Source organism: Alligator sinensis, unplaced genomic scaffold (genome assembly GCF_000455745.1).
Source record: "Alligator sinensis unplaced genomic scaffold, ASM45574v1 scaffold287_1, whole genome shotgun sequence".
Taxonomy (NCBI): domain Eukaryota; kingdom Metazoa; phylum Chordata; order Crocodylia; family Alligatoridae; genus Alligator; species Alligator sinensis.
Window position 1 is genome coordinate 51,371 of NW_005842910.1, and position 14,701 is coordinate 66,071.

The 14,701-nt window shown below is 45.0% G+C and overlaps 2 protein-coding genes across 4 annotated transcripts; one reads left to right on the top strand and one right to left on the bottom strand.

Annotated features, from left to right (window-relative positions):
• Positions 1-432: 432 nt before the first annotated feature.
• Positions 433-7,126, bottom strand: LOC102376497 (olfactory receptor 1052-like). 3 transcript variants are annotated; one of them, XM_025192299.1, is made up of 2 exons: positions 7,101-7,126; positions 433-1,342 (listed from the first exon to the last, which is right to left on the bottom strand). In XM_025192299.1, the coding sequence occupies exon 2, from the start codon at positions 1,237-1,239 to the stop codon at positions 433-435; it is 807 nt and encodes a 268-aa protein (XP_025048084.1). In that variant the 5' UTR covers positions 1,240-1,342; positions 7,101-7,126. The 3 variants fall into 3 exon arrangements, with proteins under 3 accessions (XP_025048084.1, XP_025048083.1, XP_025048082.1); XM_025192298.1 differs by lacking the exon at positions 7,101-7,126 and adding an exon at positions 6,050-6,068 and having other exon boundaries at positions 433-1,346; XM_025192297.1 differs by lacking the exon at positions 7,101-7,126 and having other exon boundaries at positions 433-1,371.
• Positions 6,379-14,279, top strand: LOC112548066 (olfactory receptor 1052-like). The gene is made up of 2 exons (XM_025192291.1): positions 6,379-6,564; positions 13,290-14,279. Exons 1-2 carry the CDS (start codon positions 6,379-6,381, stop codon positions 14,277-14,279), a joined length of 1,176 nt encoding a protein of 391 aa, XP_025048076.1.
• Positions 14,280-14,701: the final 422 nt, after the last annotated feature.

Sequence of the window (14,701 nt, forward strand, 5' to 3'; positions counted from 1 at the left end):
CTGGTAGAAGTCCATTATGACAATAGTGCCAGCTAGGTAGAAAAAAAATCTCAAATTAAAATGTTCAATCAGCATTGAGTATTAAACTAATCTTTAAAAAGTAAGACCAACATGATTTCTTGAAGCAGAAGTAAAGTTACAAGACATTGAAAAGCACTATATAATATATGTATACATGCCAAGGGATGAGAAAAAAAATAGATGATACCTTTCTTCAACCAAGCCTGAAGCAACCCCATGGAACATGATAGAGAGATCTTGTTACACTGTAACATCACAGGTTTTAAGAAGCAACTGAAACTTTCACTATTAAAATGTGTTAATTGCTAGGAAACAATTGCAAAGCATAACATTCTGCACAGCTACACATAAACTATGTTCTCCTCTTATAGCTAGTCTTGGCATCCACTCAGATGCAGCCTCATAATCCAATTATCTGAGAAAGTTTTTCCTAGCTATTAACCTTCTTAGGGTATCCTTCACCTCTTTGTTCCTCAGGCTGTAGATTATAGGGTTCAGCATAGGGACCGCAAGGGAATAAAATACAGAAGAGACTTTCTCCTGCTCCAATGAGTAGCTGGAACTGGGTTGGATATAACTGAAAGTAATGGATCCATAGAACACAGTGACAGCTGTTAGGTGGGAGATACAAGTAGAGAAAGCTTTACGCCTACCCTCAGCAGAGCAAATCCTCAGGATGGCAGACAGAACGTACAGATAGGAGATGAAAATCATTGAGAGGGAGAAGGCAGCTATAATTCCAGAGAAGACTAAGAGCAGAGTTTCATTGTTGTGTGTGTCAGAGCAGGCAAGCTCTAGCAAGGGAGGAAGATCACAGAAGAAATGCTTGATGGCATTAGGCCCACAGAATGGCAGTCCCAGGAATCCACAAGTGTATACCAGTGAGTTTGTGTGCCCTCCAATGTAGGATCCAGAAAACAGCTGTATACAGATTCTTCTGGGCATAGTAACAGTATAGAGTAGTGGGTTACAGATGGCTAGATAACGGTCATATGCCATCATGGCCAGCAGAAATGCTTCTGTGGTTACTAAAAGAGCAAAAAAGGAAAATTGAGTGATACATGCACCATAAGAAATGGTTTTGCTTTCCATTAAGAAGTAAACCAGCAACCTGGGAGCAGAGACTGAAGAATAGAAGAGGTCTAGAACAGACAAATTACTGAGGAAAAAATACATGGGGGTGTGAAGTTGGAGATTGACTTTGATCACTGTGATCATCCCAAAATTCCCTAAAAGGGTGTTGACATAGATCACAAAGAACAACACAAAAAGGAGGACCTGCAGCTGTGGATGATCTGTCAGTCCCAGCAGGATGAACTCACTCACTGTGGTTTGATTGTCCCGGTCCATCTGTCCTAGATTGCATTTATGAAGGCAGATCTGCACATAAGAGAAAACTGAGTATGAATATTAGGACAGAAGTCAAAGGAAATGTATATCTTAACTCTGTTTGCACTGGTAGTATCTGTTTGATGTGTATTGGTCAGCCCTATCGATTGCCAATCACTTAGTCTTCAATAGCACTTGTGTAAACGCTAATGCTTGTTTATTACAAACGGGTAACTCACAGAAGCATAGAAAAGTGGGACTGAGGAGACAGTAGAGTAGCAGAGCAGAACCAGGCCATAAGCCCTGGGTACTAAAAGAATGGGTCACAGGGATGGTATTCAGAGAAGGACTTCAGGACAGTACAGGAGTTGTATCAGCTACTGGAAGTTCATTGGGGCAGGGGGAAGGGGCAGAGGGGAACTCACATAGACCTTGGGATTTAAGTCTGTGTGCAGGGAGGAGTTAGGCCATCTTAAGTGTGGGTGCTGCTGAATTCAGTGTTGTCACAGTGGGGTGGTGACTGCATTTGGCAGCAGTGGGCTATGCTTAAGGCCCCTGACTATTGGCCTTACAGTGCCAACACTTTCCCATGGCAACAACAGTGTCTCCCATGGCATCCCTGGTGTTTGCAAGAAGGGCACACATCTTATCAGTTATGCCTCTGCTGAAAGAGACCTGAGGAAGTCATTCAAATCCCACCTCCTGATCAAGACAGGATCATCTCTATCTAAACCTTAGTGTGTGTGTGTGTGTGTGTGTGTGTGTGTGTGTGTGTACACATATGCATATACACACATACATATGTACATATACTTACACATATACATAAAACAGTTTTAAAACTTCATGAAAAACCCTCTTGCACTAATGCCAGGCACAATGTCCAAAAATATTAAAAACACTAGCCCTATGGACACATATAAGACTAGTTTAAATTCAGTTTAAACCTGCAGTGGACAGAGTTGCAAGCCTGTTACAACTGTTTGTAACTTCCTGGAAAATTAGGCTCACTTGAATTGGTGACTTGTGAACCAGGTACATGTTATTTGTAGATACAAGTCATTCTATGACTTTGGTCTTGTCCGTTCCTAAGGCGACCCACACTGCATTGCACTTCAGCTACCATTGAGTGCTGTAACTGGTCACCCTGGTTACTAGCCAGAACTCTACTATCTACTTCAGCTGGCAGTCTTTAATCAATGAACTCACATGTACTCCTTATTCTGTAAAAATTATACATTTTTTTCACAACTAACTGTGTCCTCACTACCTACTTGACTATAACTCCTCATAAATGTGGGTTCCCACAAACACTGCTTATTCCCAGGGAAACCATGCCAGGCAAGCACACTTCAGGGTTTTCTCAAGAGCAGGCTACTGAACAGTACTGAACTCATGTTTAGAATGGAAGGAATAGCAGGCAAGTGAAAACAACCCAAGCCACAAGTCATTCATCCTCTTCAGCTCCAAAAGATGGGTGTGAGCACATGCACAGCCCCAGACACCTAGAGGCATGCAGGTCTGAATGTCCACTCCCACCCCTGGTGCTGGAGTCAAAACAGTTACACCATATACAATTGTGCATGATTCCTAACTGGTGACATTTGGGTATTGTTCAGTTGTTATGTGTCCACACCCTGTCCCACAACAATTGCAAACCAATACCCAACCAGTAATTTTTTTTGGAATGTATCATTATGTGCACCCATATCCTATCTTGTTGAAGGAAGAGAAGGGGGATGATGGCAGTATAAGTATCCTGACACTGTAAGAACCAGAAGAAGATGTTAAAGTACTCTCAAGACATCCAGTGAAGGAGGCTGTGCCTGCTTTCACAAGAGAAAGGGGAAATCCCCCATAATCCATATCAATCTGACCATGGAGTAAAATTATTTCCTGATCCCAAATATGGTGATCTGTTATCAATTCCTTTATGCCAACAGTATTTGTAGGAATTAGCCATAAGGTCAAGGGAGAAAAATAGATGATAAAAGTAAGACTCTGGTTAATTGGTAAGCCTCTCTTATGATGCAACATAGTCACCAGAAGATGTGTTTCTTTAAGGGACACAAACTAAATCTCTCCAACCTGAAATTCCTGCTTCTCTGAAAAAGTTGTAAGGTGGACCCAGGTCCCAGTAAGAACTGTTTGATTCAGTTAGTGTCTCTGCTAATACACACACACACACACACACTTCTCACCTCATCCACTCCTGGGTGCCTCAGGAACTTTGCCTTGCTGTCAATGTGTATATTTCCATCTCTGCTGCAACAGAAATCAAACAAGACCATTAGGTACTGACCTTTTAACTTCAGTCAGGTGCTTCTCAAGTATTTATTCTAATCATAGATGCTTTGAGGGAGCTGAGGAAACATGGCAATTCTATCTCCACCAATAGGTGTAAACATTGCAACAGGTACAAACAACACTGTTTCTGGGATGGACCAGCTGCTTATGCTAAAACAGAAAGATTGAGAAGAAAATACATTTTTATTTTTATACACACAGGCAAAAGGACATGACATCCCTAGAGTATAGCACCAACCCCAGCCTCCAGTTGGGCAAAGCTGAAATCCCTAACATGCCCCTGGGGAGCATGCAGTAATCAGCCCCAGATGCCATTAGACACATTATCTAATGTTATCAACTTCTACCAATGGTAGGACAGCAAAGTACTTTGCCTTACTTTCTCAGTCCCAGCCCCACAGGTAGCACAGCACAGAGGGGCTTTGAGGCTTGTTGTGCTCTACTCAGGCTAGAGGCTTAGCAGAGATTTCATCTCCATCTGAATCATTTGAATTTCACGCAGATTTTATCAGGGTACTGTGATGGGGCAAGCTCCCAAGCTGGATGGTCATGCGGCCCCACCTCCTGTCTGTGGGCACACCTCCTGCCTCACTTTTCCGCCACACCTTGTTGTAAAGTAATTGGAATGTTAATGTCATTCTCCCCTTGTACTTGGCCTTAGTGAGGCCGCAGCTGGAGTACTGTATCCAGTTTTGGGCTTCAGAATTCACAAAGGATGTGGAGAAGCTTGAGAGAGTCCAGAGAAGAACCACGTGCATGATCAGAGGTCAGGAAAACAGACCTTATGATGACAGGCTGAGAGCTATGGGGCTCTTTAGCCTGGAAAAGTGCAGGCTCAGGAGTGATCTGATGGCCACCTATAAGTTTTTCAGGGGTGACCATCAGTATCTGGGGGAATGTTTGTTCCCCAGAGCACCCCAAGGGATGACAAGGTTGAACTGTTATAAACGACTGCAAGACCATTTCAGGCTGGACATAAGGAAGAATTTCTTTACTGTCCGAGCCCCCAAGGTCTGGAATAGCCTGCCATCGGTGGTGGTTCAAGCACCTACACTGAACTCCTTCAAGAGTAAATTGGATGCTTATCTTGCTGGGATCCTATGACCCCAGCTGACTTCCTGCCCTTCAGGCTGGTGGCTGGACTTGATGATCTTCCGAGGTTCCTTCCAGCCCAAATTCTATGAAATCTATGAAATCTATAAGGCAGGAGGCTGCCTTCGAGTGCCCAGCTGTAATGGGCAGTACATACATGCTCTGACCTTCCCTTACACATGTCCCATGCCTTGCAGATGACATAACATTTGTTCTAATTCCAGCTTAAGGCCGGGCCAAACTCAGTGCATAATTTGGTCTCTTACACACCACCCTGTTCTGGGCCACATGTGCACCCCCCTCTCTCACAGGAGCCTCTTTCACTCTGCCCTTCTTTCACAGGGGCTTCTCACATACTGCCTGTCCCTGGGCCACACACACCCTGTCCTGCTCCCTTGAGCATCCCCATCGGGTAATCAGGATTAGCTCTTCGTTCTTTGAGTGACCCTAGCTCAGCCTTTTGGGTCTCTCCGCGATCTTCATCTGAGTGGTTGCCAGTCAATTCTCCAACTCCAGGCTGATTATGCCCCTAGCACCTCATTGGGCCACATTACCCCTTCCTCAGGCCAACACTCCACCCCTACTCTGGGGCTCCAGGGTTGAATACCCTGCTCAGGCTCAGGTGCTCCTCTCTCAGTGTACCTGGCCCACCACTCTCAATGACCCACCAGATGGCACCCTACCCACCTTTCACTGGAGAGGTTTTCAGTCCCAGCTTTTAAATGGCACTGCCCTGCCACAGGCAGTCCCACCAGGCCTGCCTACCCCAGCAGGGTGCAGTTTTAGGTCATGCCCAGAACCAGGAGCCTCCTACTTCCCCATAGCCCCTTCCCTTACTTCTGAGATGTTCCAGGAGCAGTAGCTCGCTCTCAAAGCCAATTGTTTTTTTGTGGGGGGGGTTGTTTTGTTTTTTTTGTTTTTTTTGTTTTTGTTTTTATGGAGAGAGCTGGCTTGCAGGCCAGGGCTCTTTTGCTGGGCAACTGCATTTTCTGGGAAGAGGTTGGTTTCAAGCCAGGGTTCTTGCAGGCCCAGGCTCCTGTCTGGGGAGAGTTGGCTTGCAAGCCAGGGCTCTTGCAGAGCAACTGCTTTTCTTCTGGGGTACTGTGGGGTACTTTCTGGGGATATGTTTTTTTCAAAATTGGGTTATTGCAGGTCAGGCCTGTTTTCTGGAGAGGTGTTTCTTTCAAAGGTCAGTAACCTGAGAATGGGGTGGCACAGGTGACAACTATCTACCATTTTCTGTGTACATACTGCTTGGGTGTGCTAATTCATTGATCTGGTAAGAACAATTATCTTAAACCCAGGGCACCATTGGTCATCCTAAACCCCACAGCTGAGTTTGAAGTGGGTGAGTGCATGGCGCATCACCTTTCCCACAGCCCCCAACCACAGTAAAGGGGAAAAGCTCTGCTGCACCAACACCCAGTGCATGAACACCTGACTGGAGTAATCACTGACATGCAGATAGGAAGACACTCGCAGTGCTAATTGATTGAATGCAGCTTCCATTACCACTGAGAGCCTCCACACCCACCCTTGCCCTCCCTGTGCTTGGTAGTGGTGCTGTGTGCTGAGAAGCAGCCCTGCTACATACATGCAAGCAACCTGGCTTCGTAGAATCCAGACGGGATGAGCAAGAAGGAGCAGATGGAGATTCAAGAAGAAATGTGTGAGAGGGACATGGAGAATGGTGACAAAATGAGTAAAGACACCAACAAGGAGCATCTGGATGACGTGGGTGAGGAGGAGGAGGAGGAACTGTTGCTAAGTATCCTACTGCTAGCCTTGGACTTACTGTATGCAATAAAGACACAGGTAATGATAGCAGTGTATGCTATGACCCTGCTTCTAATCGCTTGAGATGAGATGCCTGCACGTAGACACACCTTGCGAAAAAAGGCACTTAGATATGCAGTGGAGTGGGATAGCCAAGAGGCAGGCACAGAATTGCATGCTGATAGGGCTCTGTGGATCACCCTCAGGAGCAGCAACCGCAGGGTCTGGGCCCACACTAGCAGCTCAGACTGTTGGGAGTGAATCGTATAGACCCCTTGGAATGACCAACAGTGGCTGGAGACTTTCTGAATGACCGGGAAGACTTTTAATCACATCATCTTCATGCTGGTGCCAAAAATTGTGAGGCAGGACACTGTCATGCATCCAGCCATTGTGCCAGACAAGAGGGTGGCCATGGCCATGATGAAACTGGCCATTCTGTCCAGGCTCCAATACATTGCATGTAGGACATTAAGGCAAACAACTTTATTTGCCTCAGTAACATGCAGGAAGTTTTTGATGGGCTCAAAGCCATGGGGTTCCCTAACTGTGTGGGGCCTTTAGACAGCACACACATCCCTGTATGGTTTCCCTCAGAGGGGAGAAGTCATTCAGAAACAGGAAAGGATTTGCATTGGTGATCCTGCAAGCCATGGTCGATCACTGGGGCTGGTTCATGAACATTTATACAGGGTGAACAAGCAGCTTGCATGACGTGTGTGTGTTCAGAAACTCTCCACTGCTTGGCTTGATGGAGAACGGACACTATACACCTGGAGTCCCCAAGACAGTGATCAGTGATGTTGCCATCCCCCACCTATAATAGCGGATGTTGCTTACCCCCTCAAGTCCTGGCACATGAAGTCTTATGGAGAGTACATTATTGACCCTCAGAAGATGACTTTCAGCTACCATCTAAGGAAATACAAGATGGCTGTTGAATACGCCTTTGGTCACCTCAAAACACAGTGGACAACATTTAACTGCAGGCTTGAGCTGGACCCAGAAAATATAACAGCCTTTATAGTGGCAGCCTGCATGCTTCACAATATTTGTGAAACCCGGGGGTAGGTTTTCAGTGAGTTATGGCCTGATGAAGCATGAGAGGCAGTGACCCAAGAGAGATGTGGGTGGGCAGTGCGGAGCATGTGACAATACCAGCATGGAGACACTGGTTGCGTGATGCTTGTGCAGAATTGCCTGGCAGCACATATTATCGATGCTGCCAGCAACTAGCAGTGGTTGTTCTTTCCATTAAAATACCATTCTTGCCTATTTACACCAGAAACCATCTGTGTCTTCAGTACTTTTTTGTGAAAACTGGCGGGGAAAAGGTTTTGGTGAGGGTAGGGGGAAACCAGGGTGGAGGATGGGTAGGGCATGGGGGGAAGGGTTGGAGCAAGTGCCTGGACTGGGGTACACGGGTATTGTTTGCAGGCTGGGATTGAAATGGGGGAGGGGGATGGGCACGCACAGCTCAATGTCCGACACCACCTAGCCACCCTGGATCATGTTCTGTGAAGGGTTAATAAACCTCTCCTTGGCCCAGGTGGGGGTGTGGGTGGGGTTGGTATGAGCAGCCTGCAGGAGTTCCCAGGTTTTTGGAATGTGACGGGGGGAGAAGGGAGGGTTCATTTGCTTTGGTTGTTGGGAGGACAATAATCCTCCTAAAGGTGTCTCCGGTTGAAACATTATATCCAACTGCTTCTTAGCCAGCTTTTATATCCAACTGTGCCAAGAATGTTTTTTTGGACTAAACGAAAGGTGTCTGTTTACTACCTCATAATTGTTTACTGATGTGCTGAGATGCTGAGATGCATCTAAATGCAGAAAGATTGGGAGAAAGATTGGGAGGGACGGTGCAGGCCACAGTCACCCCAACATTGCACAGAGCCATGTGCTGTGCAAAACACACAATTATGGGCATTATGTGCAGATATTCATGTCATCACTGCACAGGGGTGGGGGGGAAGCCACCCCTTTCACGGGTCCCCATGGAAACTATACCAAACCCAGACAGCTGGGGGATGCTGGGAAATGTAGTCCTGAAACACGGGGGGGAAAAAAACCTGTTGGATGGACCTGAGGTTTTCCCACCCCCTCCCCCCTGAATGTACTATACTACCCTGGCAGACAAGGTTCCTTGGGTGAATCTGATATCTTTTATTAGACCAACCCAAATAGTTGGAAAATAATTATTAAGCAAGCTTTCAGGTTCAAAAACCCTTTGTCAGGCTAAGGAAGTTTCAGCAGCTGGTGTGTGCTCTTCCTGGATGGCATACTACCCTGTTAATTTTTGTAATTAGTGTTAATTGCAAATATCTGTTTTGCATGAACCATCACCACAACCAACAGCTGTAAGTGCCACTGGCAATGTGGGAGAGGATAAGGAGCAGGTGTGCTATTCATTCCTTTTAGCCCGTATACATTTATATTTCTGATATAGTTAAAAAAAAGTATTATATGTATTTACATTATTTTTTAACATGGGAGTTCATGCTGTTCAGGGGTGTGGGAGGGGATGACATGCACGGCTTGGTGTGGGGATCCCTGTCATGGGCTGCCTGCTGGAGACTGGACCCCAGGAGGGTGCAAGTGATCGCGACTTGGCAGGGGCAGGGGGGTTAGTGAGAGGCTCCTGGGTTCGGGAGGGGCACTAAGGAGGAAGGGAATTACTGGCATATTACTTACTGGTGTATTACTTACTGGTGCACATGTGCCCCCTGCTGTAATTCAGTAGGGAAGACAGCATGGGGTAAATTGGTATTTGCCTCCCCCTGCTGGAATTTACATGGAATTGCACACCGGGCTGAATTTATTCAAAAGCCTAGTGTGTGCAAACACTGACACAATGCTCCAAAATAAACAAGTCTAAATTTTATAGATTTATTTAATTATATTAGGATTAAACCCCATGATGCGTACAGGCAAAAAAATTGAAGATTTTTTTTTTTTTAAATCAGAAACAAACAAACAAACCCAGGATCCCTGTTAATGTCACAGATTGCAGAGTGCTTTCCTGAGGGTGCACCAGCCTCTGAGGTATAAGATGCAAATTGTATCTGGGTACATAACTGTGACTTAGCCATGACACAACAGGATTGAAACTGGATGGAGTCAAGTCATGGCTGTTTTTGTATTGGATGCACTAAGAAATACAAGGGGCAGATCATTTATCCTGTTGTCTTATACAAGCAAGTCAGCTCTGACTTCAGGTTCTGGGAGCGTTATTTTATACACAGAACAACCCTGCCTCCACAATAAACAGAAGGACAAAATCTTAAACTAAATCAATCTTTTCTTCTTTTTCCAAAAACTGAGAGGAGCAATCCCTCTCTTCCTGTACCTGTGGGGCCTAGCATCCCCCTCCTGGTTACCTACCTGTGGAAAGAGCCATAATCCAGAGTCTGTGGAGGGGTACTGCCTTGGGCCATGGACATGCATTTTGTGGGGCTGGAGGGGAGGAGGTATTCTGGCAGAGATCACTGTGCACCAGCTCTTTTGGGGGCAGGTGACCTATATTCTTGATGTGGCAATGTCAAGGAGACTAAGCATTGTCTTGGGGTCTCAGTAGGACCAATAGAGTCTCTATGGTTTATTTCTATGGCTTGAGACTGATGATTGCTTTAATCTGTACTCTACCAAGGCCTACAAGAAGCAAGCTCTTGGGCAATATGAGGGGCTGTGGGAAAAAGCAAGTTTGAGAAGGGTTAGGGAAATATGGTGTACTTTGCAGCCATAAGAGATGTGGGCACCAGGATTTTGCTTGCAGTTAGGATTTCACCCTTCAAGTGACTGTATATTCTAGGATGACTGAATGTCTTTTACTTTCTGTGTTTTATCATGAGAAACTTTCTTCTAAGGCATACAACCCAATCATGCTTAACTTAGAGGGTTACAGAGATATACTTATCACTTGGTATTTCTATCTAAAAATGCTGAGATCTAGAAATTTTCTCAGAGAAGGCAGGTACTTCCTATGAAAATTTTTGTTCTGTGAAGAATGCACTTTTCCATCCAGAAAATGTTTTCATCTAGTTGTTGCCATTTCATATGGAGCAACTTTGTATCTTAGGATGGAATCATTCATGTTCTAAGCAATCTTTCATGTCTAATTCAAGTGGAAAATAGCTTCCTTTCAGGGGAAATTTCCAGGTGATCCCGCTCATTGAAGCAAAATTTGTAATTATTTTAGTTAAGAGAAAAAATAAATAGAGTAGGTGTATGTTCTGTCACTAAGACTTCTGGGAATGATTATTGCAATCTCTGAAGGAAAAAATTATGCAAATGTGCAAGGCCTGAAACTGGGACCTTTACCACACTTGTGGGATTTCATCTCTCACTGCCTTTTAACAGCAACATAAAAAACACCCCATGTCCTTGAGCTATAAATATATTGAAAAGTGAACAGCCTGCCCCTCTGTGAAGCAGGGAAACATAGTACTTCTGCCCTTTTGCAGAGGTGCAATTCTGTCAAATCTCCACCCTGGACAGAGTGAACTTTCCCACCTTCCTAAGTACCAGTACTTGAAAATATGCTTGCTTGTGGATACAAAGCTGACAAATGGCATCTGAAGTTATTGTTTGTCTCATGTTCAAAAGGGGATGAGTCGAAACTGACCATAGAAAGGAGAAGATCATGAAACATACAGAAGCCTCTGTGATACAGATGACAGGCTGCTAGCTGAACGAGCATCTGAGTCACACACTTCCAATCTGGAATTGGATCTGCCTTCCTACTTCCCTAAGGAAGGTGCCTCTTCAGGTTTGGAGTTCTATGTTTAACCCTTAAAAAAATAAGAGCCAAAAAAAAATCAGGATGGGTGTATAGATACATATGGACTACTGGTTTGGCCGTTTAGTTCCATAGACAGATCCATGGTTTTCTAAAGGTGGGGGAGGGGAGCAGCAGCTGGCACTGCAGGGGTGGCTGCACCCCCTGCTCCAAACCTAGCTGTGTGCCCAGAGTGGGCAGACCATGCCATAGGAGCGGCAGCTAGGGACTTTTTTAAACTTCCCAAATTAGGTAAAAATCTCCCTCTCCTCCACCATTCTTAGCACCTCCTCCCTTCCCCTCCATGCTCGGCAACACATCCCCTTCCCTCCCCTCCTTGGCCACCACAGCTGCTGTCCCAGGCTGATCTGGAGGTGAGGATATCTCAATAGTCACTCCTGCCCTGCTGCTGTGGACAGAACAAACAGCAGCAGGCAGGTTTCCTCTTCCTGAGCCTGCTCCCAGGCTGGCAGGAGACACTGGGGAACCAGGATGGCAGGGAGAACATACCCAGTGCTGCTGCTGTTCTTGTCTGGAGTACAACAGTAGTGCATGAGAAGCCATCCTCTACCCATGGGTAAGCCAGGGCATAGTGGAGACAACAACAACGCCAGACAGGGTAGGAGAGGGAAAGTGCTGATGAGCATAGAAGGGAAGGGAGGCAGGGAATTCTTACATGCTTCAAGGACTTTAAAAAGTCCCCAGTTCTTGCTCAGCTTTTGGAATGGTCCAAAAGGGGCATGCAGCCACATCAACACACCCGCTCTGGACCTGCCCCTCCATAGGTCCAGTTCTTTCCGCAGGACATCACTAATGTTATAAAACTTATTTTGTTGATGGTCCATTCTTTTGCCCCATGCTACCTCTAGACTCTCTTTCTTGCTTGTTTCTGCCCCACACTATTCTGCATATTTATGTTAAATTCACTTCTAACTTTATCTCTATTTTTAGGATTGGTGACTTCTCCCAGTATCAGAAAAAGCCTCCTACTCCTTAAACATGTCGTGAATCAGAGCAGCCACTGGCAGCTTGTCTGACTCACACACCGGAGTGTTTAGATTTCGAACTCGGCAGGCGGGTAATTGATGGATGGAGTGGAATTAACCAGGCACAGACACGTGTAGGTTACAGGAGTTTGTTTACTTACGTCGCCTAGATAATGATAACGACACAGGCGAGCCTTTGTTCCATTACAGCCTTGGTTACAGAGTTGAGTACACGCATATAGCTTCGATTACAGAGTTGAATACACGCACGCAGTCAGGTTACAACGGGATAATGACGGACGTGGCGCCGGAACGAACGGCCGAGCTTGCAAGACTTTCTACGTCAATATTTTTCGCTGACGGGGTGATTGATTGGGAATTGATCAATTTCCTACTCCTCTGGTGACAAGCACAGGTGTTTCCTGTGAGATCCCCAGAGCTGTCCGACTTGGGCGGAAACCGTTAAACTATTTATAGGCAGAGGTGTTTGACATAGATACCCAATCATGAACCGTTATATGGCATCTTTCATTTTTTGGCAAGCAGTAGCTCTTTGTCTCCTCAAGTTACAAGGTAGTGGGTTAGGTTTCTCTACCTGTTACGTGTGTGCTACGTGTGAGGAGCTTACGCTTATTTTATTTTTTTTGACCAATTATATATAGTTTCCCCTAGCATTTTATTTCAGCTGACCAATTATCTAGTACACTCATGTGTTTCTCAGACCACTGCTTCCTCAGCCTCCAGGCCAACCTGGGGATACAGCTGGAAACAGGCAGAGGACTGTGGAAGCTGAACTGGAAGACAAGCGGATCAGACACAGCTACAGAGAGTGTTATGCGGGCTGGAGGATTTAACTCCTCTCATCTGGAACTCCCTCCCCCTTGAGTTCTGGAAGCATTTTCTGGAAGCACCCCAGGAAGCAAAGATAATTTGGGGTATTGTTTGGGAAGTATATGTTAATATAAGTTATATTACTTGTAACAGACCCACTTCATCTACACTAGAATGATCCTAACAATGTCAACCCATGTGATTTATGCAATGCTCTTCCCTCCACCCATAATCATACTAACTTTCTCCCAGCAGGTACAAAACAGTGTGGTACATGCAAACCCATAAACACGGCTCTGGACAATCAGACCACAGCGAATTACTTCATCCTCCAGGGGCTGACAGATCATGAAGACCTGAAGATTCCCCTCTTCATGCTGTTCCTACTGATTTATATCACCACCCTTCTGGGGAACCTGGGAATGATCCTGTTGATCAGGTACAGTTCCCAGGTTCACACACCTATGTACTTCTTCCTCAGTAACTTGTCTCTTGTTGATCTCTGCTATTCTTCAGTTTCTGCTCCAAAGTTGCTAGATGACATCTTAGGAAATGCCAAAGCTATTTCCTATAGTGCCTGTGTTGCCCAGACTTTCCTTTTTTTCTGGTTTTTGACCACAGAAGTGTTCCTGTTGGCTGCGATGGCTTATGACCGCTACACAGCCATCTGCAACCCACTGCTCTATACTGTGGTTATGAGTACGAAGCTTTGTGTTCAACTAGTGGCTTGGTCATATCTTTGGGGTCTTTTGAACTCACTGACACACACGTGCTTACTGAAGCTTGCCTGCTCAGATACCCATATCAATGAGATTCTCTTCTTAGTCTTATCAAAGGCTATAAGCTCTTTCAGCACATTGATTATCATCATCTCCTATTTGTACATTCTGTTTGCCATCCTAAGGATCCATTCGGCTGAGGGAAGACGCAAAACCTTTTCCACCTGTGCCTCTCACCTGACAGCTGTCATCGTCTTCACAGGGTCTCTTATTTTTAGCTACATTCAGCCCACTTCCAACTACTCACTGGAGCAGGAGAAAGTTTCAGCCGTGTTTTATTCTCTTGTTGTCCCCATGCTGAACCCCCTGATCTACAGTCTGAGGAACAGAGAGGTGAAGGATAACCTAAGGAGGATGATTACCAGGAAAAAAAAAATCTATTAACTTAATTATCAGAATGAATGTGATAATTTGCTTGGAATAAAAAAGAATTTATTTTATGTCAGTGCCTGGATTCTTCCACTTCATAAATGTTCTTTTGCAAGTATGTGGAGTCCAGAATTGATAATGCTGTCGAGTATGGATGCATTTAAAATATTGGAAAATAAAATATGTGTATTTGATATGCCCCAGCTACTGTTAGTGACTACAGAATACTCACTTCTAAATTTCTGGTCATCAACATTCGTTTCCTATTTTCTTTGTACTGCCACCAGAATGCATTACCACAGAAGGAAACTGAATCCATTAATAATTTTTAAATCAATTTCACAAATACATGAGAGGAGAATATTCCCATTTCACTAAAATTTGTGATGAAATACATTTGAGATCAAATTGATTCCATTTTTTAATTAAATTAAGTG